This window comes from Miscanthus floridulus, chromosome 3 (genome assembly GCF_019320115.1).
Source record: "Miscanthus floridulus cultivar M001 chromosome 3, ASM1932011v1, whole genome shotgun sequence".
Classification (NCBI taxonomy): domain Eukaryota; kingdom Viridiplantae; phylum Streptophyta; class Magnoliopsida; order Poales; family Poaceae; genus Miscanthus; species Miscanthus floridulus.
In genome coordinates, this window is record NC_089582.1 from 128,598,713 (window position 1) to 128,625,848 (window position 27,136).

Genomic DNA, 27,136 nt, shown 5'->3' on the forward strand with positions numbered 1-27,136 from the left:
TCTCCTCTTGACAATCAGTCATCACTTATACGTGACATATATCAACCATGTGTTCGTTTTTTTTAGTAGGCGTATGCAAAATTTCAGGTTGAATCAAAGCTTACGCAGCTTATTAGTTGATATCATACATTTTGGTAACAGGGTAACGGTACATATATGTTCCCAATTCTGGACTCCCATGGCCAGGCTAACCACTCAATGACACCGTCGACACGGCTGTGTTGGCGCTGTTGTTCCTGGCGAAGAATCCCGGCTTGGATGGAGCCTGGAGGGTGACCGTGTCGCTGCCGAGCATCATCACGACCGACGACATCACCGGCCGGGCCGCAGGGTCTGCCTGGACGCACAGCAGGCCGATGTGGATGCACCTCAGCACGTCGCCCTCCGGGAAACTGCCGCCCATGCCCATGCTCGGTTCGACCAACTCCGCCACCGTCCCGGCCTCCCAGTGCTCCCATACCTGCTCATGGATTTAATTTGTAGCGTGATGAGCCAGCAAGCTGCAACGCAACTTACGTATAGAGCTGTATTCTTCGGTGTAGATATTGTACTTACTGTGGTCAAGAGATTGCAGCCGTCGTTACTGTTCTTCCGACCCGTTACGATTTCTAGCACCATGACACCGAAGCTAAACGCGTCCGACTTCACGGAGTAGTTCCCCCGCATCATGTACTCGGGTGCCATGTACCCACTGAAATAAACAAGGAAATCAAAGCAAAAGCTCATGCAGTTATTCAGATGAATAAATACTGAGCTTGCATGAAGCGGTTAATGTAAGCTGGTGTGTTTTTCAGCACTGACTAGGTGCCGACGACGCGGCTGGTGACGGCCTGCGTCTGGTCCCGGCCAAAGATCCTGGCCAGGCCGAAGTCTGAGATCTTGGGGTTCATGTTCTCGTCTAGCAGGATGTTGCTGGCCTTGAGATCACGGTGCACCACTTTGAGCTGGGAGTCCTCGTGGAGGTACTGCAGGCCCCGAGCGATGCCGTTTATGATCTTGTACCTCTGCCCCCAGTCCAGCTGTTCACGTTCCTCATTCTCCGTGTCTGATCACGTAGATCATATAAAGGAAATATATACAAGTGATCATCAATGTGATGATATGAAAATTTTGAGTAGACGCTTGAATTGAGCATGAGCCAGTCGATCCGTACGTACCCAATAGGATGAGATCGAGGCTCCGGTTGGGCACAAACTCGTAGACGAGCAGCCTCTCCTGCTGCTCCAGGCAGACGCTGATGAGCCTGACGAGGTTCCTGTGCCTCAGCTTGGCCACCAGGGCGAGCTCGTTCTTCAACTCCTCCACTCCCTGCGATGAGCTACTAGACAGACGCTTCACCGCTATTTCCTCGCCATCCGGGAGGACGCCCTGTACACATGGAAACCATACATTGCGTGCTATGTTTCATGGAGTTCTTTTCTTTTCAGTTTTCACTCCATAGTCATCTGGTACGTGTTTGTTTAGTGCTACCTTGTACACGGCACCAAAGCCGCCTTCGCCGAGCTTGTTGCTCTCATCGAAATCCCCTGTGGCGGCTCGTAGGGTGGAGACGTCCATCATCATGGAGTCCATCATTTCGATGTCCTCTGCTTCAGTGGAATACATGGGATCTGCGTACGTATGGATTTGTTTTCAGATCCTTCGAAGTGTGTTTAACGATGTGCAGTTAACAGATAATTTTGAAGCAACATACTTTGGTGTTTGGCCTGTGCAATTTGTTGTCCCCGCCGCCTCCGGAAACAGAGGCAGGCGACAAGGTTCAAGGCTGCTAGAGTTGGCAGCACAACAGCAAGAGCCACCCGGGGCACATGGTACTTTCGGCCCCCTGTGAACTAACGATAGTGTTAGCAAACATCACGGGAAATATGTGTCACAAAGCTTAGTTTTCCGACAGAAATAGCACGAGCATGGACATATCCTTGTGAAGAAAGTTACAATCTATCTATCTATCTATCTATATATATATATATATATATATATATATATATATATATATATATATATATATATATATATATAAAATAAAAGCAACGTATCAAACAGATTTGCTAATTGATAACCGGTTGTTTTGCGTCCAGGTAGCAACCGTTTTCTTGACCGTAAGATTCGTACGGGTCGCTGCCTCCTGCCGCCCGATCCCGATGCGGCTGCGTTCGTTTGTCGCTGCCTCCTGCCTCCCGATGCGGCTGCGTTTGTCTTGTTTGCTTTCGGAAAGAGGTTTCACAAACAAGGATGCAACTGTGACAAAAGAATAGCCTACTAGCATACCATACAGCTAGTATATTACACAATACAGTACTATGTAGCACAGGACTGCCACGCCTCATGCAAAAAACAAAAACAATGACAAAAGCGTGCATTCAAAACCTAGGTAGTAACAAAGCAAAGATTAAAGGAAAGCGTGCAAGCTGCGTTCGTTTGTCGCCTGATCGCCCGAGGCCGTCGTTCGCGCGCGCGGATGCTGGCGTCCCCGCCGACGTCGTGCGGATCGAGTGACAGGACCTTTCTTGCATTTGTAAATTTGTAAGTTTGTGTGACATCTGTGAACAATTTGATATATATTTATCTGGTATCTGGATTCCATAGAAAAAATTTATACTTTTTTTTGAAAATTTGGTATTTATTTGTTTGAGATCTTGTGTTATTATCAAATTACATCACTCTATCTAATAAATTACATTGAAGAAATCATTGTAAATATAGTAATAAGGTGGTGTAAATATAGGTATAAGACAGTGTAAGTGTATGAAAAAATCTAATCGTTAGAAGGGACTAAAACAACCAGTTGTTGGTTAGACAGCATCATAGAAAAAAAGTAATCAATAGATTAGAAAGGGGAAAAAGCAACATAGTGGGTTTTTTTATAAAGGAAGCTTTTATTAAAACCTTGAAAACAATACATCGAGTTGATACAAAGCCAAAGAGAGCAACTTCCGGTCTCTGCCTAACATGAGGCACATAGCCAAAGAAAGATAAGAAACCTGACATAATCTAGTGATCAATTCGTAAACCAGACTGCTACCCATGTGCCACTGCTACCCATGTGCCTAGAAGAAAAGAAATCCTTGGCCACCTGCGTCAACTGTTGTGATACTCTGTAAATCAGGCTTTTGTAGGATAGCCCAAGTACGTAGCCAGTTGATAACCAAATAGATAACTTGCACAAGAGAAACATTTTTTTCTTTTCAAAAACACTATCATTCCTGCTGTGTCAAATAGACCAACAAGTCGCAGCTCCTAGCAGGAGCAAAAACTTGACATCTTTGTTGACACCTCTTAGCCAGCCATTGAACATATGACCTATATATATTGTGGGGTTTTAAAAGACCTGTCGTTGCAACATGAATAACAGACCAAATTGAACAAGCAAACCGACAGTCAAAGAACAAGTGCTTAATTGTCTCTTCTTTGTGACAAAAGCAATAAGTTTTACTACCTTGCCAATTGCGCTTTACTAGGTTATCCTTTGTCAATATAACTTCTCATCGTAGGTACCACTGGAAAATTTTTATTTTTGGTGGGGCTTTCACTTTCCAAATGAGTTTTTTAATGTTTGGGATATCAGTATGTAATAACGCTTGATAGTGTGACTTCACCGAGAATTTTCCATTTGGATGTAAATTCCAGTGAAACTCATCTTGTTCATGGGCCAACTCTATATTAGCAATACGGGACAACAAATTATTCCACGCTACTAATTTGGAGCCAATGAGGTCTCTTCGCCAAGATAGGTTTGGTGATGGACCACAAAGAACCTCCGCAATAGTAACGTGTTTAGGTCTGGCAATGTTGTAAAGACACGGGTACTGTTCCTATAAAGACTAGTTCCCTAGCTATTTGTCTTTTCAAAAACATACTTGTGTTTCGTCCTTGACAATGAAGGATCCAAAGCGGAAAAAGTCTCGCTTCACCTTCATAAGACTAGACCAGAAATGTGAATCCCCATTTTTCCATTCCACTTGTATTAATGGTTTCGAGCCTAAATATTTATTGTGGAGTAATTGCTGCCAAATCCCCTTTGTGGTAAGTAACTTGAACAACCATTTACTAAGTAGAGCAATATTTTTAATATGCAGATCATGAATTCCAAGACCTCCTTGGTCTTTGGGCTGACATAATATGCTCCATTTAGCTAAATGATATTTCTTTTTTTGCTCACCACCTTGCTAGTAAAATCTAGATCGGAAATAATCCAATTTCTTTTGGACTCCTTTTCGGCAAGGCAAAGAAGGACATCATATATATTGGTAGGCTGCTAAGCATAGAAGTTATCAATGTTAAAGCATCCCCCAATTGAAAGATGTTTCCCTTTCCAACTACCCAGTCGCCTCTCAAAACATTCCTCAACCTTCCTCCGCTCAGCATTCCTAAGCTTCCTAAAATGTATAGGAATTCACAAATATCGAATTGGAAAATCACCAGACTTATAACCAAACAGTTCGACATATTGATCAAGGTGGTCTTGGGCATTTCCAAAAAAGAACAATTCACTCTTATGAAAATTGATTTTTAAACCCGATACTTGCTCAAAAGAACAAAGCAACAGCTTTAGGTTTTGGGCTTTCTCAAGGTCATGATCCATAAAAAGAATTGTATCGTCAGCGTATTGTAGAATAGATAATCCACCATCGATGAGACGAGGCACTACTCCACTAATCTGCCCGTCCACTTTGGCCTTATTTATAAGAATAGCTAGCATATCTGCTACAATATTAAAAAGCAATGGGGATAGAGGATCACCCCTGTCAAAGGCCTTTCCTAGTTTTAAAGAAATGCCCGACATCGTCATTAACATTAATTGCTATACTCCCACCCGAAATGAAAGTTTTAACCCAATTTATCCACTTGGGCGAAAACCCTTTCATTCGTAGTGTTTGAAAGAGAAAGGACCATTTAACTTTATCATACGCCTTTTGAAAATCTTCTCGAGGTTTACCCCACTCTATTTCTTTTGATGCAACATATGAACAGTCTCATGCAAGATGATGACACCCTCCAGAATGTTTCGTCCTCGCATAAACGTTGTTTGAGTTAGACTAATAACATGGTCTGCCACAGAATTTAGCCTATTGGTTGCAACTTTTGTGAAAATTTTGAAGCTCGTATCAATTAGGCAGATCGGCCGATATTGTTGAATCACGTTCGCTTCTTGGATTTTTGGGATAAGGGTAATTACCCCAAAGTTCAAACTAAAAAGAGGTAAATCCCCTACATATAAGTCATGGAACATTTGCATTAGATCCCCTTTGATGGTATTCCAGAATTTCTGATAAAATTTAGCTGGAAAACCATCTGGACTAGGTGCTTTATTATGTTCCATATCAAAAATCGCTTCTTGCACTTCTTGCTCGGTAAAGGATGTGGTTAGAACGTCATTCTCAGTCTGTGTAACCTGAGAAATATCGGAGATCCTGTCCTCCTCAAGAGTAAAGGAACTAACCGCAGGTTCTCCAAAAAGTTCCTCGTAAAACCTAGTGATATAGGCTATTAGGTTTGCCTGACCCTCAACGATGCCATTTTCATGATCAAGGGAAAAATCATTTTTTACAATGTTTACCATTGGCGACCATTTGGAAGTATCTAGTTTTGTTATCTCCCAAAAGGACATCTTTTATCTTTGCCCTCTGATAGTACTTGATTTCCTCTTCTCTAAGTAATTTGGTCGAATGATCCCGAGATTGAGCAAGATTTTCTTGTTCAGGTTCAGTCAAACCCTTGACCTCCGTAGCAATGTCTAGGTCATTAATTATTGATTGAAGTTCTACCTTTCTTTGCTTATAAACTCCACCAATATGGGAAGCCCATCCGCATAAGTGTCTCCACAAGGCATTACACTTATTGTTCCAACGTTGGACTGGATTCCTACCTTTCACCGGCCTATTCCAGATCTCAATAACCCGATCATTGAAATCCTCATGGGTGAACCAACTTAGTTCAAGTTTGAACTGTTTTCCATTCCCCTTAAAGGTTGGTGTTCCCGTATCTAAGAGTAGGGGTGTGTGGTCCGACACCCCCCTATCCAAGGCCTGTAGCGAGACTAAAGGATACTTAAACTCCCATTCAGTTGACATAAGAGCCCCAACCAATCTCTCGGATGTGGGTTTAGGTAGTGAATTGGCCCAATTAAATTGTCGTCCCGTTAATCAATTTCCTGAAGATCAAAACTGTCAATAGCAGCACTGAACAGGAAAGGCCAATGGTCAACATATCTGTCATTATTTTTATATTTGCTAGATCTCAAAATATTAAAATCTCCACCAATTAATGTGGGTAAGGATTTTGTTGGCATGCTCTAACTAGTTCAGCTAAAAAGGCCGATTTAAATCGTCGTGGGCTGGACAATAGACTGTCATAAGGACACATTTGAAATTATCTGCCTTGTTGCTTAAATGGAAGTTAATATAGAACTCCCCTTGTACAATCAAGGAAAGGTGTAGCATTTCTGTATTGACTCCAAGAACTGATTCCATTAGATCTACCACGAGTTGGAAGACAATGCCAAACGAAATCTGCACCTCCTGAGAGTCGTGCCAAATTCGTCTTTGACATGTCTTGTTCCCTGTTTCCATGATAGCAATGAAATCTAGACTATGGTCCTTTACTGCCTCCGAAATATATTGGAATTTAGCTAGGTCCGATAAACCTCTGCTATTCCAAAAGAAACCTTTCATTGGTAAACTAGGTTTTATTTATGACCCTTTTCCGGATCTTATGTTTTCTCGAGGTAGATTTCGATTTTCAAGCCATGGCCTTCAGATCACATAATTTTGTGTCCAGGTCCATGTCCTCAAAAAATTTGAATAAGATGAACGGTCAAACAAAAAAGTCTAAAAGTAAAAAAACAACACTTTTAATTGGGACGGAGGGAGTAGCTGACTAGACACTATTGCGGGTGCCCTAACATTCTAGCAGCTTCAGCTGTCTGAATTTCTCTCTTTTCCACATAGGATACAGTTCACTGCGTGTAATCCCATTCACAGAGACGCCCTGTTCCAACATGAAACCAGACCGGTGATGTACATAGCTGCTTTGACCATCTGACCGTGAAGCTGAAGGTGATTCTATACCGAAGAAGAATGCAGGCTGCGCCGGCAGCTGGAGCTCTATGCTATCCCTGGTTAACATGAACACTATGGCTGATATGTGAGGCCTATCGTCAGGTTCCGGCTGGACGCACAGTAGACCAATGTTCGTTTCACTGAAATTTAGCTTCTGCTAATTTATTATGAGAGAAAAATATTGTTCGTTCGCTGAAAAGTACTGCTGAAATAGTGCTGCAGAACAGGGCAGCCGATCGTGACGCTTTCGGGGCCTCGATCCAAGTTAAAAGTCTGAGGCCAACATGGACCCGGTCCTCAGTAAAAACATAACAACATGTATTCCGGTCCTTAGTAAAAACATAACAACATGTATTCTCTCTATATAATGTTACCACGCACTTAACATGTATCGAAAATCAATGTTCATATGAATAATTTATACATGTTAAATTAAATAAGATTTTCTTCTAACACTTCTCGATGCAAAGTCATTGATGATGATAATATCAATATCAATCTTATCAAAGAATTTCTTATCAATGTATAATGTTCCAAACAATTTAGTGAATTTTTACTATGGTTGCCGGAAAATCGAGGGTTCACGAGGAGCAATCTGACGGTTAGAAAGGCAGAGGCACCAATTAGAGAGGCACTAGGTGCGTACTAAATGGTGAGATCATAGGCACCAGGTATGTACTAAAATTGGTGGGATCAGTACCTGAAAAAGTGTGATAATTCTATTTTCAATTTTTTTATGTAATTAAGGGTAGAATGGTAAATTTATAATAGAAAAAATAATGTTCTGAGTAGTATAGAGATGATTGAATTAGTATAGTCTGTCGCGTATATTTCTCCGTCCGACCACACCTAGCTTGGCCACTCTCTCAGTCTCTTTGTTCTTCTCTCTCTGTGTGATGCGGCGGTGGGCGAGGTTGAGGTTGAGACGAGGGCAGTGGCGGCAGCTACGAGGGCGAGGGCGAGGGCATGGCTGCGCCGTCCAGGCCTCCTCACCAATCCCCGACGAACAGCGGCACCGCATAGATTCGGTGAAGGCGGTGGAGGAGGCGAGATCTAGGCCCAGCAGCGTCCGCGCTCCCGTTCACCAAGGCGGCGGCCATCCCGGCTGCCAGAAGGGTGAGGGCGGCGAGATGCGTGGCGGTCCGAGGTCACTCAAATCGGACGCCACCAAGACGGGTAATGCTCCGGCTCAGCGACGACGGCCGTGGCGGGGCGGTCCATGGTGCGCTACGAGGGCAGGTACGCGGTGGATACGGTGTTCGACGACAGCAAGCTGGGGATCAAGCTGCATGCCGTCGAGATCACCCCCACCAGTGTTTGACGGCAGCAAGCTGGGATCGAGCCGCACGTCGTCGAGATCACCCCCGCCGGCAACCTCCTCGTGCTCGACTCCATCAACAGCAACATCTACAGGGTCCTGCTGCCGCTGTCAGACTATCTCCAACAAGCCATGCATACCGCTACCCAAACCCATTTTGCGTCCTACACAGTGAAAAAAAACGCCATCCAACAAAATAGGCAAAGGGAGCACCTATTTTGGGTAGGAGAGAGGGAACTCAGATATGCGTCCTCTTTCCATCATCTCTTTCCTCGACCCAAATCCTTGCGCCGTCGACATGCTGGGCCCATAGGAGGTGGCGTGGAGCGGCCGGCGCGGTGAGGAGCGCGTGGCACGGCGAGGCGGGTTCGTGGCAGGGAGCCGCCAACGCAGCGAGGCGGGTACGCGGCGGCGCCACAACAAGGAGCAGCCAGCGCGGTGTGGAGGCTAAGAGGGAGCTTTCCCTTGGTGCCCGTGATGGATGGGTTGGAGAGCGCGAGCAGGCGGGCGACCTCGACAGAGCGTGAGCAGGCGGGCGACCTCGACAGCAGTGAGCCACGGGTTGGCGAGGGACACGACGGCGTCGGCGGACATGAACGCATAGTACAACACGGGGGTGAGGAGCCAGCGTAGCAAGGTCCGCCTTGAGGCGCTGCTGGCAGGTACCGCGACGAGGCAGGGAGCGGGGCTCGTCGTCGGGGAGCGGGGCGCGGCCATCGAGGAGCGGGGATCTGGGGTCCTTGCCCGCGACCACCGGTGCCGGGAGGGAGGGGAGGGAGGAGAGGGAGGGGTGTCGCCGTCGAGTCGACCCGGGAGGGAGGGGCGCCGTGCTCAACAGGGAGGGGAGAGAGGGAGGTGCAGTGCTAGGGTAGAGAGGGAGAGAGGGAGGGACAGCGCCAGGAGGAACAGGCGGCGCGGGGGGGGGGGGAGAGTGAGGAGGGAGGGACGTGCTTTTGGGTAGGCTGTTGGAGAATGCGAGTTTTGGGTGCGTGACCCAAACTATAGAATAGGTCTCCGATTTAGCAGCCTGTTCGGCTGGTATGAACCGATTGGTGCTGGAAACCAGCTGGTACAGGGAAAAATAGCCAACACTAGTTCCATCCAGCCAACACCACATCTAGCCAACACCACATCTAGCCAACTAACCAACCTCCATCCAGTCAAACCAGCTGCCATTTGCTCAATTCAAAAAATGGCGCCAACACCACATCCATTCAATGGCGCCAAATGCAGGATCCATTCAAATTACAATACAACAGCCGAGGCTACTATCAGTCCATTAGAAGCTAATCCATTAGCAGTTCACTACACATAACAGTAGCCTACAAGCCATTATACAACAGTTCAAATTACACACAACAATTCAAATTACAATTCTTGCTCCCAAATCGTCTAGCCTGCAGGTTACAGAAAATGAAGACTCGAATGTCGTCTTCTTGCCCCCTCTGTCCTCCGAGGCAGTCAGTCAAGAGTCCAACGAGCTACAGAACTTGTAGGATCCATGGCCTGAAGGGTAACAGGAGTAAAACAATGATCCATCAGCACGACGTGTTAATAGATCAAGATGCACGACAGAAACAAGATGGTCAATTGGTTGCGCTACTGGAAGAAGATACATGGGAACGACATATAACAAAATCGGTCAATTGCCTCGGCCAGTAGAAAAATAAAGACCGCGATGTAAGAGCACTGGAATGATTACATGACTGACATCTTTATTTGATTGCAGTTTGGCATCATTTTATGTCAGTAATAACAGAAAGAATTTGCTTGTGAGATCAAAGCAACATTGACCAACGTAACGTTTACTAACTCAAGCAGCCAAAGCAGGTGACAAACCAAAGAACTGAGCAACAAGTAGGAGCTGCGCAGGCAAACAAGAAAGGTGTTTGTTCAAGAATGTGTTTGTAGAACTGATCAACTGCACATTGAATGATTGGAATGCATCATGATGCCAGTCCAGGCAACTGATGCACACCATTCCTTTTCTTCAGTCACCAGACCACTAATTGGCCAAGTTCCAGCACTACAGAATGATGTAAAATTTGACGCCATGGCCGTTAACAGGCCACTGGAATCCTAGAGCATGATGGTCATAATGTAAACAAGCACACGATTCACTCAAATGCACACACCCTAGACTGCTACAACGATAAACAAGTGCTAGCTAACAGATGCATCATTTTTCACTCATAGTTACTAGAAGCAAAAGCAGTTTCAATTATCAGCTAGCGAGAGTATCAAGGAGTCTGAGCCATTTGCAGCCATGAACCTACATCATCATCTAGTACAGATGCTATGTCCCAGCTTACAAACTTGCAATCTTTGTATAAAACTGTAAATGTAAGAAACTCTTCAAAGAATGCAGGAATCACCTTTGGAAAGAAGCCTATGGATCACCACAAGTGTCTCCAGGGCAACCTATATAACACAAGCAGAACCCAATCTTTATTAATGGCACAAATACATGGGAAGGCTAACTTTAATTGAAGTACTTGGCATCTTAATTATAATCACCTTTGTTGCATTATTGTCCCTAGAGAGCCACAGATATGTACTCCCTCACTAATGATATAGTAGGAATTAGCATTGATCTGAACCCAATCCGACGGGGGATATGTAGGTGAACCAACTCCAATCTCACGATTCCGTAAAAAAATGTGCATTGCAAAGCATGGCATAATTATCATCTTTTGCTTTTCCCTATGACAAAATGGTACCCCATGCAATATGTGCCAATAGGCTTTGAGAACCCCAAAAGCACTTTCGACTACATTGCGGAGGCTCGAATGAGTGAAGTTAAATTTCTCCTGTCATGATAATGTGTCCATGTCTACACCCCTAAAATCGTCCTAGATGGTACCTGGTATTTTTGAATGGAGCCATGTAGCCAGTCTCCAGGTGCATATCCCACGTCCACCAAATAGTACCGTCCTGCAACACATGCACCATTTCCACAATTCATTTTCGTTATCTTCAAAAGCAAATACAAAGATGGTTCAACTATTGCATGGCACTAATCACTAACCTTGTGGTGGATGTGGGAACGTTGGTTGCCGTCAACATTCTCTTAGTACGGCCATGTCATGCACTGACCCCGCCATCCCGGTCCCGACAAACAGTGAAATGCATATCCATGTCCACAATGGCACAAACATTAATTGTTACATCTCATTTCCTGTTTATGTAGTTAAGTTTGGCCTCCTTGTTCACCGACACTTTAATATGAGTTACATCCAACGCCCAATGCACCCATAAAAAATGGTGCATATGTTGAAAATTGAGCCGTGCACTCTAGCATAACTACTATCAATTGGAACTATAATACTATCTGCCCATCTACTAATAATCTCAGGCAACATGAGTAACCTTCCTACTAACTGTATCTAAAGACCGTTCAAATCTATTCCCTGCTCCTTCTAGCTGCCCTGTTTTGAGCACAAGTCCACACATATAATCCTAAAGTTTCTATGGATCCAGTTTGCTGTGTACCCTTCAATCCATACTCAACTAAAATATTGTGCAAATGTAGGAAAGCATCAGGAGACATACTGTATGTTTTCTTTGCACCTTTATTCGTTTTGCAGATTGAGTTGCATCCACTGCCGCCCGCTCATCTTTGGGAAGGGGACGGCAGGGTTGACCACTGGAGCCGCATTGGCCACTGCTGCTTTTAACCTTGTAAGGAGGACAGCACAGCCACAATGTTGTAAATTGCCATTCCTTCGCTGGAGGTGTCGCTGATGTAGGAGTCCTCAGAGCTGCTCATCTACAGTTGCTTAAGAATGGCACTGCAGTTGCCTAAGAATGGCACTGCAGTTGGTACCTTGGAGTAGTAGTCAATTGCAGTATTCCAATCCTTATCTCCAAATCCAATGTCATCAAACTTCATTGTGTTCAGCATCTGTTGCACGTGCTTGGTCCATTGTTGAAAGGATACCTTCAGTTTTTGAACATGCACAAGATGAATTACACTTATCTTAAAAAACAAACAAGTAGGACTTCATAATTTGAAATGACTTGAGCAAGTGCAGACACAATTACCTTTAGTTTTTGAACGTGCACCACTGCAGCCAATGGGATAGCCCAGAGAAACAGCACCACCACTTAAAACTAGAAATGTAGGACAGTGTGATAAGTCACAATAAGAGAGATATCAAGGTAACATAGAACTCCAATTAATAGAGTCTTGTCTTGTTACGAGTTGTAGGTCAACCTACGACCAAGATTTGTACATCATAGAACACAATTTATTTCGATTAGAGAAAAACAACGAGCACACAAAGTTCAGGCCGCAGACCACAACACATCGATGCAACTAACCAAACAATGTCCAAGGAATATTACAATGACAATATAAAACGAAACGAACATAGGGCAAACATACATCCTCAATATGCATAATTCGAACATAAAACTAGATAGACTGCCGCAGAAGGAACGTTCATTGGGATAACGACTACTTGGATCTGGCTCTCAGAACCTCCCAGTAGGCCTCAATCAAGTTCATGCAGGCCCTCTTTCGTTTCCATGCTTAGAAAATTCCTATGGTCAACTGTGTTCTTGAAAACAACTAAAGCATGAGCAAACGCAGGATCAGACTCGGGCACACCATCTTGTTTCATAAGCTGCTTCACTTTGGACCATCTCGTCGTCATGCTTGCTTGACCCCAGCCTTCTGCTGCTGCTGGTTCTTAATGAACTGGGTCAGGTCTTCAAGGCACTCTTCAATGGAAATAGTCTTCTTACTAGGGAGGGCTATTGATAGAATGTTCTCTATTGGATCGTTTGGAGGACTAGGCCGACACTGTGTGTACCTACAGGGTCCCGAGACATGTCGCATGGAGTTTCATTGCTAGGAGTACTCGGTGTCCTCTCACGATGATGTCCACCAGAAGCGAGCAGCGTGCCCCTTTCACGGGGGGTGCATCCCCAAAGAGTGAGTAGTAGGTCAAGGCATTTGGGAACTTTGGTCCGCTGCGCAGCCGATTGGCTATTTTCCTGCACGTGTGACATGGTTCCACAAGTTAGGACTGAATACAATGGGACCATACCTAGTACTTGGTAGTCAGCAGGTTAGAAAGAAAATAGGTAGAAGGAAGTACCCCGTTGCCACCCTCAAAAAATGAGGGGTCAACTAGCGACGCCTCCTGTGGTTGGGTCACGGCCTAGGCCAGTGTGGGTTTGAAGGTCGCACCAAGCGAAATATGACCGCTTCAGGTCATTCAACTTGTTCTGCAGTTGTTTCTTGTCATAACCCAGCTTCGTTTTGTTTTCGAATGCTGGATACGGATTTGATCACCAGACGGCTGTGAGGCCTCGTTGGTTCCTAGTGCAAGAGGTTTTTCTGTTCTACTGACTAATTCTAGAAAGGTCCTCAAGGTGGCTTCATCCCAGTTAGCATGGTCAGTGGACATCTGTTGCCATTTGCAAAATGTATGGTATGATGAATGCAGCATACAAGAAAATTTGCAGCACTTGTAAGACTAACAAATAGGGGAGTTAGGGCGTAAGAGATGGGGACTTGCCTTGCCAGAAGTCTTCGCGTGTTTTGAACGGTGGATGTAGTGCCTGCCTTCAGGAGAGGAGCAGGACGAAGCGGACGACGCTACTAGTGTGGCGGATCTAGCGAAAAGGCTGGCGACTTCGGCGAACTGAGAGGCGGATCCGTTGGCGGTGGCCGGGCTCACCTGTAATAGGAGCACGTGGGGCTCAGAGCCAGTCGGGGGTGGGGGAGTGGACGACGGCGGCGTCGAATCCGTGGCTGGGGAGTGGGCCGAGGATCGGAGGTGAGGGCCTCCCAGCGAGAGAGGTCGTGGAGGCGAGGGGGGGTGGACGACGGCGGTGTCAGATCCGTGGCTGGGGAGCGGGCCGAGGAGTTCGGAGGCGAGGGCCTCCTAGCGGGAGAGGTCGCAGAGGCGGGGGGGGGGGGTGGACGACGGCGGCGTCGGATCCGTGGCTGGGGAGCGGGCCGAGGAGTTCGGAGGCGAGGGACTCCCAGCGGGAGAGGTTGTGGAGGCGGGGCGGGGGGGGGGGGGGGGGGGTGGACGACAGCGGTGTCAGATCCATGGCTGGGGAGCGGGCCGAGGAGTTCGGAGGCGAGGGCCTCCCAGCGGGAGAGGTCGTGGAGGCGCTTGTCCGGGGGTACCTGCTTGCCGTCGGACGAGCGTCGGCGTCGGCGGATTGAAGGGGGGGATGCGGCGCTCGAGGTCGACAAACTTGATGCTTTCGACGGCGCCGGGGCACGAACGGAGAAGCGGAGGTCACGCCGGTGGCGACCCGCGCGGTGCAAACCCTAGGCGTGGGGGGCGCGGGGGACGGAGTGAGGGAGCGTCCGAGGGAGGAGGACGAGGTTGTTCGGAGTGAGTGAGTGAGGGACTGATGGGCGCGGCAGAGTGAGTGAGTGACGGCCTTCACATGGTTGGCTTTACAGCCGTTCGGCTGGACTTGGGCCGCCGAACGGCTGGGCTGATCAGCCCAGCCAACAGCAGCCTAGCTAGCCGATTTTGCCCCGCCAAATGGACCCTAGGTCTGTGCAATGCAGATAGTCTCACCATGTGAGCTCTGCCTCCGACCACTCCCTGTCCTTTCAGTGTTTTCATGTTTAGCCTCATGTCATAGTGAGATAGTACGAACAGAAATTTTGATCTGTACATGTCGATGCGTGTGGATGTGTTGGGCCGGCCCGTGGTTGCTACTCGCTACAGTATGCCACTTTGTGCGATTGCGCCCGCGCCCTGTAAAATAATGGAAAATTGATCCTAAAGAAAAAGTAAAATAATGCAAAAATGGCGCGTCCTACACGCAGCCACCGTCGCCACTGGCAGGCCGATTTGGTTGTGGTTGGTATATTTGGTAGTCGCATTTGTGAGCATTTCCGTGGCGAAGCAAAAGCAAGCCGCCCCTCCTTTGCCACTGGCGATGTTCGACGGCCGCTGTGCCGTCGTCGTCGTCGCTTCCCTCGCGCTGCTTCTGCCGCCGGTACCACCGGCCGCGGCGACCCAGGAGTTTTACTGCGACTATTCCACCTATGCGGACAACAGCACGTTCCAGGCGAACCTGAACCTCCTCGGCGCGGCGCTCCCCGCCAACGCCTCCGCCTCGCCGGCAGGGTACGCCACCGGCGCCGTCGGTGCGGCGCCGGACCAGGTCAACGGGATGGCGCTCTGCCGCGGCGACACGAACGCTTCCTCCTGCTCCTCCTGCGTCGCGGCCGCGTTCCGGGACGCGCAGCAGCGCTGCCCCCTCACGAAGGGCGCCACCGGCTACAAGGACGCTTGCACCCTTCGCTTCGCCGGCATCCGGTTCCTTGACTTTCTCAGGGAGGACCAGTGGCTCGTCTCAGAGTTGGTGTAAGTATGGCTATGAACTCCAAGATTCCAATTTTGTACATCAATATAACCCAATAAGATTTTCTTCCACCTAAGAGGCTCGCGTACCTTACAAATTTTGTGAACTTGTTACAAGTCCCTTGATTGACCCGTCCTCTGGGAGCGTCAACGCCGCAGATGCCTGGTTCGGCGCCGCCGTCACGGGGATCTTCACGGCCCTGGTCCACCGCGCGGCGGCGGCGAGCAACGCGACGAGGAAGTACTTCGCCACGGGGGAGATGGATTTCGACCCTAAGCTCTATGGGCTCGCGCAGTGCGCGCCGGATCTGACGCCGGCGCAGTGCCAGAGCTGCCTCGGAGACCTCCAGTCGAGGGTGACGGCGCAGTTCCTGAGCGGACGGCCCCTCGGGAACAACGCTTTCCATGTGTGGTGCTCCCTGAGGTATAGTGTGTCGCCGTTCTACGCCGGCCGGGCGATGCTGCAGCTTCCGGCGCCGCCGGCACCTCCACCAACGGCCACGCCCACGCCCCATTCTTCAGGTATGAACCACGTAGGAGTTGGACACTCGATTCTTGTTTTCCTCCAAACTAAATTTCTTTCAGTCACCATGTGAACTCTCAAACATGTTCAAAATTCATCAAATGATATAGTCCACATCAGATTAAACTTTCGCCAGAATTTCAGCAGAAGGGAGTACTACTTTGAGTCTTTGACTTCTTCACTATTGTGAAGGTTCAATATCAAGTACTCCCTCCATCATGAATAGAACACAATTTTAGCTCTATCATTGGTTATTTTTTCTAAAACTTGACCAAGATTATAGAAAAAAGTATCAATATTGGTAACACAAAACATGTATACTATGAAATTATATTTCATGACGAATCTAATGGCATTTATTTGGTATCATAAATATTGATACTTTCAATTTGGTCAAACTCAAAATAGTTTGACTCTGTAGGATGCTAGAATTGCATCCTTTCCTACTTGATATTCAGGTTTGGTGTATGCAGGGAGGAAAATGAATGCAGCAGGAATCTCTGCAGGCATAACCTTTGTTGTTGTGTTGATGTTAATTCTTTCGGTCTTTTTCTTTATTCGCTTCAAGCTAAGGATTAATGTGAAGAAAAATGATCACCGTGAGTAGCAATATTGGTTTTTCGTATGAGCCTGTATTTTTGGTTTCCAAACATAAATTCTTGTCATATGACACCAGCACTAAAGAAGATAGGGAGAGCTCAATGCACGATCTTTGATTTGCTGACGCTGGAAGAGGCGACTGAACATTTCTCAGAGAAAAATAAGCTTGGAGAAGGTGGTTTTGGTATTGTGTACAAGGTAGGTAATCGAGTGAGAACTCAGGGAAAAAGAATTCTAGTACATCATGCCTTCTCTGAAAGTCGATCTGTTTCAGGGGATACTGTCAGACGGGCAAGAGATAGCAGTCAAGAAACTTTTAGGAAGAGCCGGGTCTGGGTTGGATCAGCTACAAAATGAGGTGCAGGTACTGGCAGAGCTTCAGCACAAGAATCTTGTTGGGTTACAGGGTTTCTGCTCGCATCATAATGATACACTTCTAGTTTATGAATACATCAAGAATGGGAGCCTTGACAGCATTCTATTCGGTACTTCCCTCTTCATTGACCTCTTCAGATGCATATCCAGAATTCCATTGTCAGGGGTCATGGTAAATAAAATATTACACTGCTCGGATGCTTTTCATGAATCCTTGGGAATTTTTAGGCTCTAAGTGAACCTAATGATAGATGAGTGTGATGGGAAACATAATTGCTGCCCCTACGGTAAAAAAATACTTGACACATTAGACTTTGAATGTCTTCGATGCATACACTAATTTGCTCTAGAATATATTATTAAAATCCTTTAGTTAAAGAGATTTCGCAAGCATTTTGAACACAAATATACATGAGATCTCAATGTACATATATAACTTACATGTTTCAAAAGTTATTGGTGTTTGTACTTTTTAAGGTTTGATCGAATATTACCCTAAATGACATGTTTTTGTGACCAGAGGGAGCACAATTATGAAAAAAGGGAAATCAAATCACTAGATTGATATCTGATAAAGTAATTTACATGGTATTACTGAAAAAGTGACAGTTTAGATTCTTTTCTGAACTTTGCCTGATAGTAAGGTGTTTCTATATTGTTTTGCCAGTATTTACCTATCAGTAACACCTAATATAAGATAGTAATTTGGGCACAACAGATGATAGCAAAGGAAATGCACTTAACTGGGAGCAACAGTACAACATCATCTTTGGAATTGCCAAGGGGATATTGTATCTCCATGAGGACTCAAGCATGAGGATCATCCATCGGGACCTGAAGGCAAGTAACATTCTTCTCGACGACAACATGGAACCGAAAATTGCAGATTTTGGGTTGGCAAGGTTTCTAGGAGAAGGCCACACCCATACTCAGACAGCCAGAGTTGTTGGGACATTGTAAGCTAAGCTCGCAAACTTGGCTCACTGCACTTGTTGAATGCATGAGTGTCCAGGCCTAGCTAACTGAAGCGCCTCCCATCCTCTGCAGTGGCTATATGGCGCCAGAGTATGTATTTCATCGTCGTGTGTCGCCCAAGATAGACATCTTTAGCTTCGGCGTGTTGGTCCTTGAGATCGTGACCAGGAGAAGCAACTGCAGCTCTGATGACCACAGCACTGTGAATCTCCTTAGTAATGTAAGTGAAGTGCCTGGTTGGCTTTGTTTTCCATTTCTTTTTTTACTGCATCTAAGGACTAAATGATTCATACCATCGTGTCTGAATCTGGAAGCCCTCTCTAGTTTCTACTGACAAATTATAAACTGATGCTGGTCACCTATCAGGTCTGGGATCACTGGAAGAAAGGGACGATGTCACAAATGCTTCACCGGTCACTGAATGAGTTTGCTCGAAGCCAAGCGCTGCGATGCATCCACATTGGTCTGCTGTGCGTCCAGCCGGAACCTGACGATAGGCCTGACATATCAGCCGTAGTGTTTATGTTAACCAGGGATAGCATAGAGCTCCAGCCGCCGGCGCAGCCTGCATTCTTCTTCGGTAGAGAATCACCTTCAGCTTCACGGTCAGATGGTCAAAGCAGCTATGTATATGACCGGTCTCGTTTCATGTTGGAACAGGGCGTCTCTGTGAATGGGGTTACACTCAGTGAACTGTATCCTAGATAGGATCAAAGTCTGGATACTGAGCACATGGAATACAGCTGCTCCCATACCTGCTCGGTGCGCCGGGTTGTTGTGGTGAGCCAAACTTCACCACGGTGTCGGTGTACATATAGCGACGTAACAATAATGGTGATGAGATTACACTTACGGTGCCGAGGAGATCATCAGACATCCCAGAGTTGCAGCAGCCGTTCTTCCTCCCCGTGATGATCTCCATCACCGTGACGCCGAAACTAAAAGCATCTGATTTGGTGGAGTAGTTCCCGCGCAACAAGTACTCCGGCGCCATGTATCCACTGGAACGTAAATCAAATTATGCAAAATTTCGGCGACTTGGTTGCCACACCCACAGGCAGCAGGTTACTGAACTTGAACAGAGTTAGTTTTGCCGCAGAACTGTACTCACTAGGTGCCAAGGACGCGGTCCGTGACGGCCTGCGTCTGGTCCCGCCCGAAGATCCTCGCAAGGCTGAAGTCCGAAATCTTGGGGTTCATGTTTGCGTCCAGCAGGATGTTGCTGGCCTTGAGATCACGGTGGACTACTTTGAGCTGGGAATCCTCATGGAGGTACTGCAGGCCTCGGGCGATGCCGTTTATGATCTTGTACCTTAAGCTGCTCAGGTTTCTCAGTATCTGATGACACCGAACATCAAGCAACATATATATATTATATTGGTGATCATTGATCGATGATGCAATGATAATATCAACTTTAATCTCTATTTTTTAGAGTTTTGCTTTGAGAAGTATTGAAACAATACCGAAAAGGATCAGGTCTAGGCTACGGTTGGGGACGAACTCGTAGACAAGTAGGCGCTCCTGCTGCTCCAAGCAGATGCCGACGAGCCTGACGAGGTTTTTGTGCTTCAGCTTGGCTACCAGCGCGAGCTCGTTCTTCAGCTCCTCGATTCCCTGAGTCGAGCACTGCGATAACCGCTTCACAGCTATCTCGTCACCGTCCGGGAGGACGCCCTGAACATATATATCAATAAATACAAAAGATCCATGAGCGTTTTCCATTTACAAACTCCCAAGACATGCCTGCATACTCGCCTGTGTGTCACAAACACAACCTTGTACACAGCGCCGAAACCACCTTCGCCGAGCTTGTTGCTCTCGTCAAAATCATCGGTGGCAGCTCGTAGGGTAGAGACGTCGATCATCATGGAGTCCACCATTTCCATGTCCTCTGCTTCGGTGGAGTACTTGGGATCCGTTCGAATTACGGTTGTATATATAAGTCAATTCTTCGAGGTTTGACGCTGTAAATAAAGTAAAAAAATTGCTGAACTTTGCAAGAATTACATACATGGCTGCTTCGCCTGTGCTGTTGGTCGCCGCCGCCGCCGCCTCCAGAAACAGAGGCAAACTACAAGGTTCAAGGCTGTTGCTGTAGCCAGCACGACTGCAACAACCACGTTCGGCAAACTGTACTTCCGCCCCCCTGCTGAATGATGTATGCACGTCAAACTTTGCAAGGACAACATTTGGATTCGCTATAAAAATTTCTGCGAAATTTAGTTAAAATTTTGAACCCTAATGTTTGGCATGTCAGATACGAGTAAATGACACAGTCGATGGAAACTCACCTACGCCGGCCACCGCCGCCGGCGTCCCATACGATGGCTGGATAGCTGGCGCCAACGTGGGCGCCGCCGCCGGTGTTGTGTTTCATTCAGTTTGTTCAGTATAGGTTTAGAGTTGTTTCAGTTCTTAGCAAATAATGAACCCGGTTCGATCGGGTGCGTCTTGTACAGGCCAGACGCATGCTCAGTTCATGCAGCGGCTCTCCTTCTTTGTAGCTGTAGTGGTGGTGACCGCGTCCGTGGTTTCGTTCGTGGGATGGCACGGACAAGTCGGAGACCGCGGCTTGCGCGTCGCATCGAGGCCTGCATGCGCCGAGTCGTGGGATGGCGCGACGATTGTGGGGGCATGGAGGTTTCATCGTGGCCAAATCGGCCTGGGTACATTCTATTTAAGTTTGCAACAGAGTCAAGAAAAGCTGCTCGGTTGCGGCACCAAAAATTGTGTTTTGTGTGCTTTGTGTTCCACTGTGTTCGCGTGCGTGAGAGTTCACCTCAGGAGCTGTTCATCTTCCTCATCTCCGGCGACGGGCGCCGGCGATCAGGGGACCACAACTGGTATCAGAGCCGAGGTTCCGTCGGTGGACGCGCGACCGTGCGATTGCTGCTGCCTTCATGGATCGACGGAGGAACCGCTCGTCCTCGCCGCGACGCGGGGGTCGCGACACGGGCAGTTCGAGCAGCGGCGGCGATGGCGATCGCGGCCCGGTGATCCACCGGGTCGTGCGTGAGGAGACCGGGAAGCACAAGTATCCCCTTCTCACCAAAACAAACTACTACTCGTGGGCGGCGCTCATGAAACTCAAGCTCCAGGCGCGGAGTTTGTGGGAGGCGGTGAACGTTGGCACGACGGACTTTGCCGACGATCGGAACGCGCTGGAGGCGATCACGCTGGGGCTTCCGGAGGAGTTGCACGGCAGCATGGCCAGCAAGGCCACGGCGAAGGAGGCGTGGGACGCGATCAAGAAGATGCATCTCGGCGTCGACCGTGTGCGTCAGGCGAAGGCCAACACGCTGCGGCGCCAGTTCCAAGATCTCAAGTTCAAGGATAGGGAAACGGTGGACGAATTCGGCGTCCGCATCGCTGATCTCGTGAATCAGCTCGAGGTTCTTGGCGCCGTGTACCCGGAGCCAGAAGTCATCCGCAAGTTCCTGCAGGCCACGCCGCCAAGGTATGCGTAGATTGTGATGGCTATCGAGACCCTGCTCGATCTCAATCATATTTCTGTGGAGGAGTTGATCGGGAGGCTCAAGGCGGCCGAGGAACGCTATGGCCTCACCAGCGGCGGAGGCGGGGCCACGGCGAGTCTCAACCTCACGGAGGACGAGTTCGTGGCCAAGGTGATGTCGCGGCTGCAGATCACCGGCAAGGGCACGTCAGGAGGCGGGCGCCCACCGGCTTCGAACCAGCGACGCGGCCGTGGTGGCGGCCCGCCCCAGGGTCGCAGGAGCGCGGGAGGCTCCAAGCAATCCGCCGGCGGCGACGGCAAGAAGGGCAAGCGGCGTCTCGTCAGCGACGAGTGCGCGTACTGCGGCAACACGGGGCACTGGGCCCGCGAATGCCGCAAGAAGAAGAAGGACGAACAGGCCCACGCCGTGGAGGCCGAGGCGGAGGCCGCACTGATGATGGGGGTCGCATCGATCTCCGTCGAGCCGGTGCACGAGTGCCAGCAGGCATGGTGGGTCTTCACCGAGGAGGAGGACGAGGTGCACGCCGCGGCCATGGCGCACGTGGCGCTGGCAACATCCACCCAGGCCACGGCGCGCGAGCAGGTGACCCTCCGGGAGGACAAACTGTTCGTCTAGCTCGGGGAAAAGTCCGACGATGGGCAGACACGCTGGGTCCTCGACATGGGCGCGACGAACCACATGACCGGTGTGCGGTCAGCCTTCTTCGAGCTCGACACCGGCGTGCGGGGAACCGTCCGCTTTGGAGATGGCTCCATGGTCGACATCCATGGGTGCGGCACGATCCTCTTCAGCTGCAAGACGGGGGAGCACCAGAGGCTGGGGGTGTCTACTACATCCCCAGGCTCACGGCGAACATCATCAGCCTCGGGCAACTTGACGAGGACAAGTACAAGGTGCTGATCGAGGACGGCGTCCTGCGGATTTGGGATCAGCGACGTCGACTCCTGGCGAAGGTGCTGCGTTCGGAAAACTGCCTCTACATCCTCGTCGGCAACATCAGTACTCCGGTGTGCCTCGCAGCGCACACCGATGACGCGGCCTGGAAGTGGCACGCAAGGTATGGCCATCTTGGTTTCTAGGGCCTCAGACTGCTATCGAGGAAGGACATGGTGCGTGGGCTCCCACAGATCGACCACATCGAGCAAGTTTGCGAGAGCTGCCTCGCCGGGAAGCAACGTCGACAGCCGTTCCCGGCGGCGAGCAAGTACCACGCCACCAGATCGCTGGAGCTCGTGCACGCGGATCTGTGCGGGCCTATCACTCCGGCTACACCGGGCGGGAAGCACCTGTTCCTGCTCGTCGTGGATGACAGGAGCCGGTACATGTGGCTTGTTCTGCTGGCGAGCAAGGACCAGGCCATGGAGGCGATCGTCCGGCTGCAGGCAAGGCTAGAGAACTGAGTCTGGCAAGAAGCAGGGCACGCTGCGCACAGATCGCGGCGGGGAGTTCACGGCGTAGGTGTTCGAGGAGCACTGCGCCGATCATGGCGTGCAACACCACCTCACCGCGCCGTACACGCCTCAGCAAAACGGCGTGGTGGAGAGGCGGAATCAGTCGGTGCTCGGGATGGCGCGGAGCATGATGAAGGCCATGAACGTGCCAGGCTGCTTTTGGGGGGAGGCGGTCTGCACCGCCGTCTTCATCCTGAACCGGTCGCCGATGCGGAGTGTAGATGGGAAGACGCCCTATGAGGTCTGGTATGGTACTAAGCTGGCCGTGCATTTCTTTCGCATTTTTGGTTGCACAACACACGTGAAGGTTGCCGGCGGTCACTTGCACAAGCTGGACGACCGTAGTACTCCCATGGTGTTCATCGGCTATGAGCCGGGGTCCAAGGCGTACAGGTTCTACAACCCGAGCACGCAGCACGTTTGCATTTCGTGCGATGCTGTGTTCGAAGAAGGCAGGCCCTGGAGCTGGGAAGCTGCTGCTGCCGACGAGCCAAGCACCGAGACGGGGGAGCCGTTCACGGTGGAGTACGTGACACTGTCCGTTCCGGGCGGCGGACACGAACCACAGCCACTAGCAGGCATGGAGCCTGCCTCGTCGGGACCCTCGACGCCAGCAATGGGTACCGCGGCATCGCCTGCAACACCGGTACGGGGGGCTACACCACCCATCGCGCCTTCACCAAGAACATCAGCGGGCGTGGAGTTCGTCTCTCCACCCTCGGGGGAGCCGGTACTGGACGACGACGCCGACGACGCGCCGCTACGGTTCCGCGCCGTGGACAATGTCCTTGGCAACGTTCCAGTCCCGGGAGAAGCTGCACGTGACTTTGGCGGGGAGCTACTTCTCGCCATCGACGGAGAACCATCTACGTTTGAGGAGGCCCATGGTGATGAGGCGTGGCGGAGGGCCATGCTGGACGAGCTCGGGTCTATCGAGGAGAACAAGACCTGGACTCTCGTCGACCTCCCATCTGGACACCAGGCCATTGGGCTCAAATGGGTGTTCAAAATCAAGCGCGACGAGCAGGGGGCGATCGTGAAGCACAAGGCGCGCTTGGTGGCCAAGGGCTATGTCCAGAAGCCCGGCATCGACTATGAGGAGGCGTTCGCCCCAGTGGCGAGAATGGAGTCGGTGAGGATGCTGCTCGCCGTAGCTGCTCAGGAGGGCTGGCTTGTTCATCACATGGATGTCAAGTCAGCGTTCCTAAATGGGGATCTCACGGAGGAGGTCTACGTTCAACAACCGCCGGGGTTCACTGCAGTTGGCCACAAGAATAAGGTGTTGCGCCTTAAGAAGGCGCTCTACGGGCTTCGTCAGGCCCCAAGGGCGTGGAACCAGAAGTTGGATGCTAGCTTGTCTGATCTCGGCTTCACGCGGTGCACCAGTGAGCATGGCATGTATACCCGCGGCAAGGGGCAGTCTCGAGTGGTGGTCGGTGCCTACGTTGATGACCTGATCATCACCGGAGCCAAGGCGGGTGGAGTCGAGGAGTTCAAGGCGGAGATGCTGCGCTTGTTCAGGATGAGCGACCTTGGGTTGCTGTCCTATTACTTGGGCATCGAGGTGAGGCAATCCAAAGTCACCATCACGCTCGGACAGGCGGCATATGCTCGTAAGTTGCTGTAGAAGGCGAACATGGCTGGTTGCAATCCTTGCAGCACACCAATGGAAGCTCGCCTGAAGCTTTCGAAGGAGGGAACGATGGCGCTGGTCGACGCCACCGAGTACAGAAGCCTGGTGGGGAGTCTCAGGTACTTGGTTCACACTCGCCCGGACATCTCGTTCGCGGTGGGCTTTGTGAGTCGTTTCATGGAGAAGTCGAGGCAGGAGCACATGGCGGCGGTGAAGCACTTGATCCGGTACATAGCCGGGACAATTGAGTACGGCATCATCTACCCCAAGCTGTCCAACGGTGACAACAGGCTGATCGGCTACAGTGATAGCGATCTGGGGGGAGATACAGACGACAGGAAGAGCACGACAGGGATAATCTTCTTCCTGGGACAGAAGGCGGTGGCCTGGCAGTCCCAGAAACAGCCGGTGGTGGCGCTCTCATCCTGCGAGGCGGAGTACATTGCCGATGCTGGAGCAGCATGCCAGGCGGTGTGGCTCACGAGGCTCTTGAAGGATGTTACCGGCGACGATCCTCAGACGCCTCAACTGAAGATGGACAATATGTCGGCAATCGCACTCAGCAAGAACCCAGTGCTGCATGATCGAAGTAAGCATATTGATACAAAGTTTCATTTCATTCGTGAATGCATCGGCAAAAGGAGTATCTCGCTGAAGTTCGCGAGCTCTCAGGAGCAGCTGGCCGATCTGATGACGAAGGCGCTCGGGCGTTCAAGGTTCTGCGAGCTTCGTGAGATGATTGGCGTAGTCAATCTGGGCTGAACGAAACTTCATTCAGGGGGAGATTGTTGTGTTTCATTCAGTTTGTTCAGTCCAGGTTTAGAGTTGTTTCAGTTCTTAGCAAATAATGAACCCGGTTCGATCGGGTGCGTCTTGCACAGGCCAGACGCATGCTCAGTTCATGCAGCGGCTCTCCTTCTTTGTAGCTGTAGTGGTGGTGACCGTGTCCGTGGTTTCGTTCGTGGGATGGCATGGACAAGTCGGAGACCACGGCTTGCGCGTCGCGTCGAGGCCTGCATGCGCCGAGTCGTGGGATGGCGCGACGATTGTGCGGGCATGGAGGTTTCATCGTGGCCAAATCGGCCTGGGTACATTCTATTTAAGTTTGCAACAGAGTCAAGAAAAGCTGCTCGGTTGCGGCACAAAAAATTGTGTTTTGTGTGCTTTGTGTTCCACTGTGTTCGCGTGCGTGAGAGTTCACCTCAGGAGCTGTTCATCTTCCTCATCTCCGGCGACGGGCGCCGGCGATCAGGGGACCACAGCCGGCACGGGTACAGAGCTCGGTGCAGCTATCTGCACCATCGCCGGTCCATTGAAAAAGGGCGCGGCCTCGTACCGGTAGGTGCAGTTGATCCAAAGCGCCCGGCCTCCGATAAGGTTCTGGAAATCGTCCAGCGTTTGCGATATGATCGCCGCAAGGCACTTTCGGCACTGCGCCGCCTTCAGGTTTGGCGTGCACTGCGCTAGACTGTACACTTTGGGGAACTCCGAGTCGAAGTCGGCGCTGGTCTCGCCCGTGGCGAACCGCCGCGTGGAGTTGTATGCGGCGTAGTCGGCGGTGGCATTCACGAGCGCGGCCACGAGACGGTTGAACCGGACGGGGTCCGAGGTGACATTTCCTGGGGGGGTGATGGTGTACAGACCTCCGGAGTCGTCGTCTTCTGGGAGTAATTGGTTGTTGGAGTAGTGGAGCATGCAGGGATTGTAGTAGATGGTGGCGTCCTTGTTGTACGAGCAGTCGTTCGGTAGGTCTCGGAAGGCCTGGGTGAGGCAGTTGAAGCAGGCCGTGGCATCGACGTCGCCGCGGCAGAGCCCCATAGCCCAGAGCTGCTCTGGGATGGTGCCGACGACGGCGGTGGCGAAGAGGTTCGGGGACGTGGAGGCGTTCTTGGGCAGGGAGGCGGCGGCGAGGCTGAGATGGGACTGATAGGAGCTGTTGGCCTTGAAGTTATTGCTCTCGCCGCAAAAGGGCCATGGATAACCCGTGGCGCAGGGCATGAGAAACACGACCGCTGCGACAATGGCGGCCGGGGGCACAAGATGGTGCGCCTTGTGCAGGTGGAAAGAGAAGTTCGGTGGTTGTTTAATGTAGCCACCAAGGCCTGACTTCCAAAGAAGGGCCGAGGGGCAAAATAGGCACCGTCCACTCGGCAGCGACAACCGAGATGCAGCAAGTTGAGACGGAGCGCATGCTCATGCTATAAATTTGGTCGGACATAAAAAAGACACTTCTCATATATGCGAAGGTGCCTAAATTTCGAGATGATTTCAGGTAATACCAACAACTGGCACAAGTAAAATTATTACTTTTATGATTTATTATTTGTATTTGTGTCATAACATGTCCTTGTCTGATTATAGAAACATTTGTAAAT

The 27,136-nt window shown here is 49.8% G+C and overlaps 3 protein-coding genes and 1 pseudogene across 4 annotated transcripts; 2 read left to right on the forward strand and 2 right to left on the reverse strand.

Moving 5' to 3' along the window:
* Positions 1-65: 65 nt before the first annotated feature.
* On the reverse strand, positions 66-9,093 carry LOC136544422 (cysteine-rich receptor-like protein kinase 6). Its single transcript, XM_066536591.1, has 7 exons — positions 8,889-9,093; positions 1,694-1,825; positions 1,471-1,610; positions 1,158-1,368; positions 802-1,045; positions 556-691; positions 66-460 (listed from the first exon to the last, which is right to left on the reverse strand). The coding sequence occupies exons 1-7, from the start codon at positions 9,091-9,093 to the stop codon at positions 188-190; spliced, it is 1,341 nt and encodes a 446-aa protein (XP_066392688.1). The 3' UTR covers positions 66-187.
* A 6,126-nt stretch (positions 9,094-15,219) lies between these two features.
* Positions 15,220-19,045, forward strand: LOC136542414 (cysteine-rich receptor-like protein kinase 6). Of its 2 annotated transcripts, XM_066534836.1 has the most exons (8): positions 15,220-15,728; positions 15,844-16,247; positions 16,722-16,847; positions 16,925-17,046; positions 17,123-17,333; positions 17,942-18,179; positions 18,271-18,418; positions 18,565-19,045. In XM_066534836.1, the coding sequence occupies exons 1-8, from the start codon at positions 15,298-15,300 to the stop codon at positions 18,904-18,906; spliced, it is 2,022 nt and encodes a 673-aa protein (XP_066390933.1). In that variant the 5' UTR covers positions 15,220-15,297; the 3' UTR covers positions 18,907-19,045. The 2 variants fall into 2 exon arrangements, with proteins under 2 accessions (XP_066390933.1, XP_066390934.1); XM_066534837.1 differs by lacking the exon at positions 16,722-16,847.
* Positions 18,728-26,824, reverse strand: LOC136542415 (cysteine-rich receptor-like protein kinase 6; annotated as a pseudogene).
* LOC136542417 (secreted RxLR effector protein 161-like) lies at positions 24,809-25,859 on the forward strand. The gene is made up of 2 exons (XM_066534840.1): positions 24,809-25,350; positions 25,434-25,859. Exons 1-2 carry the CDS (start codon positions 24,831-24,833, stop codon positions 25,493-25,495), a joined length of 582 nt encoding a protein of 193 aa, XP_066390937.1. The 5' UTR covers positions 24,809-24,830; the 3' UTR covers positions 25,496-25,859.
* Positions 26,825-27,136: the final 312 nt, after the last annotated feature.

Excerpts from the sequence above, each read along its gene's own strand:
- LOC136544422 (XM_066536591.1), bottom strand. The coding sequence starts at position 9,093 with ATGGCCGCGCCCCGCTCCCCGACGACGAGCCCCGCTCCCTGCCTCGTC. Across the intron at positions 1,826-8,888 it reads CCTGCTCACGCTCTGTCGAG|GGGGCCGAAAGTACCATGTG; the intron begins GTCGCCCGCCTG and ends GTTAGTTCACAG. Across the intron at positions 1,369-1,470 it reads GCTTTGGTGCCGTGTACAAG|GGCGTCCTCCCGGATGGCGA; the intron begins GTAGCACTAAAC and ends CCATGTGTACAG.
- LOC136542414 (XM_066534836.1), top strand. The coding sequence starts at position 15,298 with ATGTTCGACGGCCGCTGTGCCGTCGTCGTCGTCGCTTCCCTCGCGCTG. Across the intron at positions 17,047-17,122 it reads GTTTTGGTATTGTGTACAAG|GGGATACTGTCAGACGGGCA; the intron begins GTAGGTAATCGA and ends GATCTGTTTCAG. Across the intron at positions 17,334-17,941 it reads CCTTGACAGCATTCTATTCG|ATGATAGCAAAGGAAATGCA; the intron begins GTACTTCCCTCT and ends TGGGCACAACAG.
- LOC136542417 (XM_066534840.1), top strand. The coding sequence starts at position 24,831 with ATGGCGCTGGTCGACGCCACCGAGTACAGAAGCCTGGTGGGGAGTCTC. Across the intron at positions 25,351-25,433 it reads CCCAGTGCTGCATGATCGAA|GAGCAGCTGGCCGATCTGAT; the intron begins GTAAGCATATTG and ends GCGAGCTCTCAG.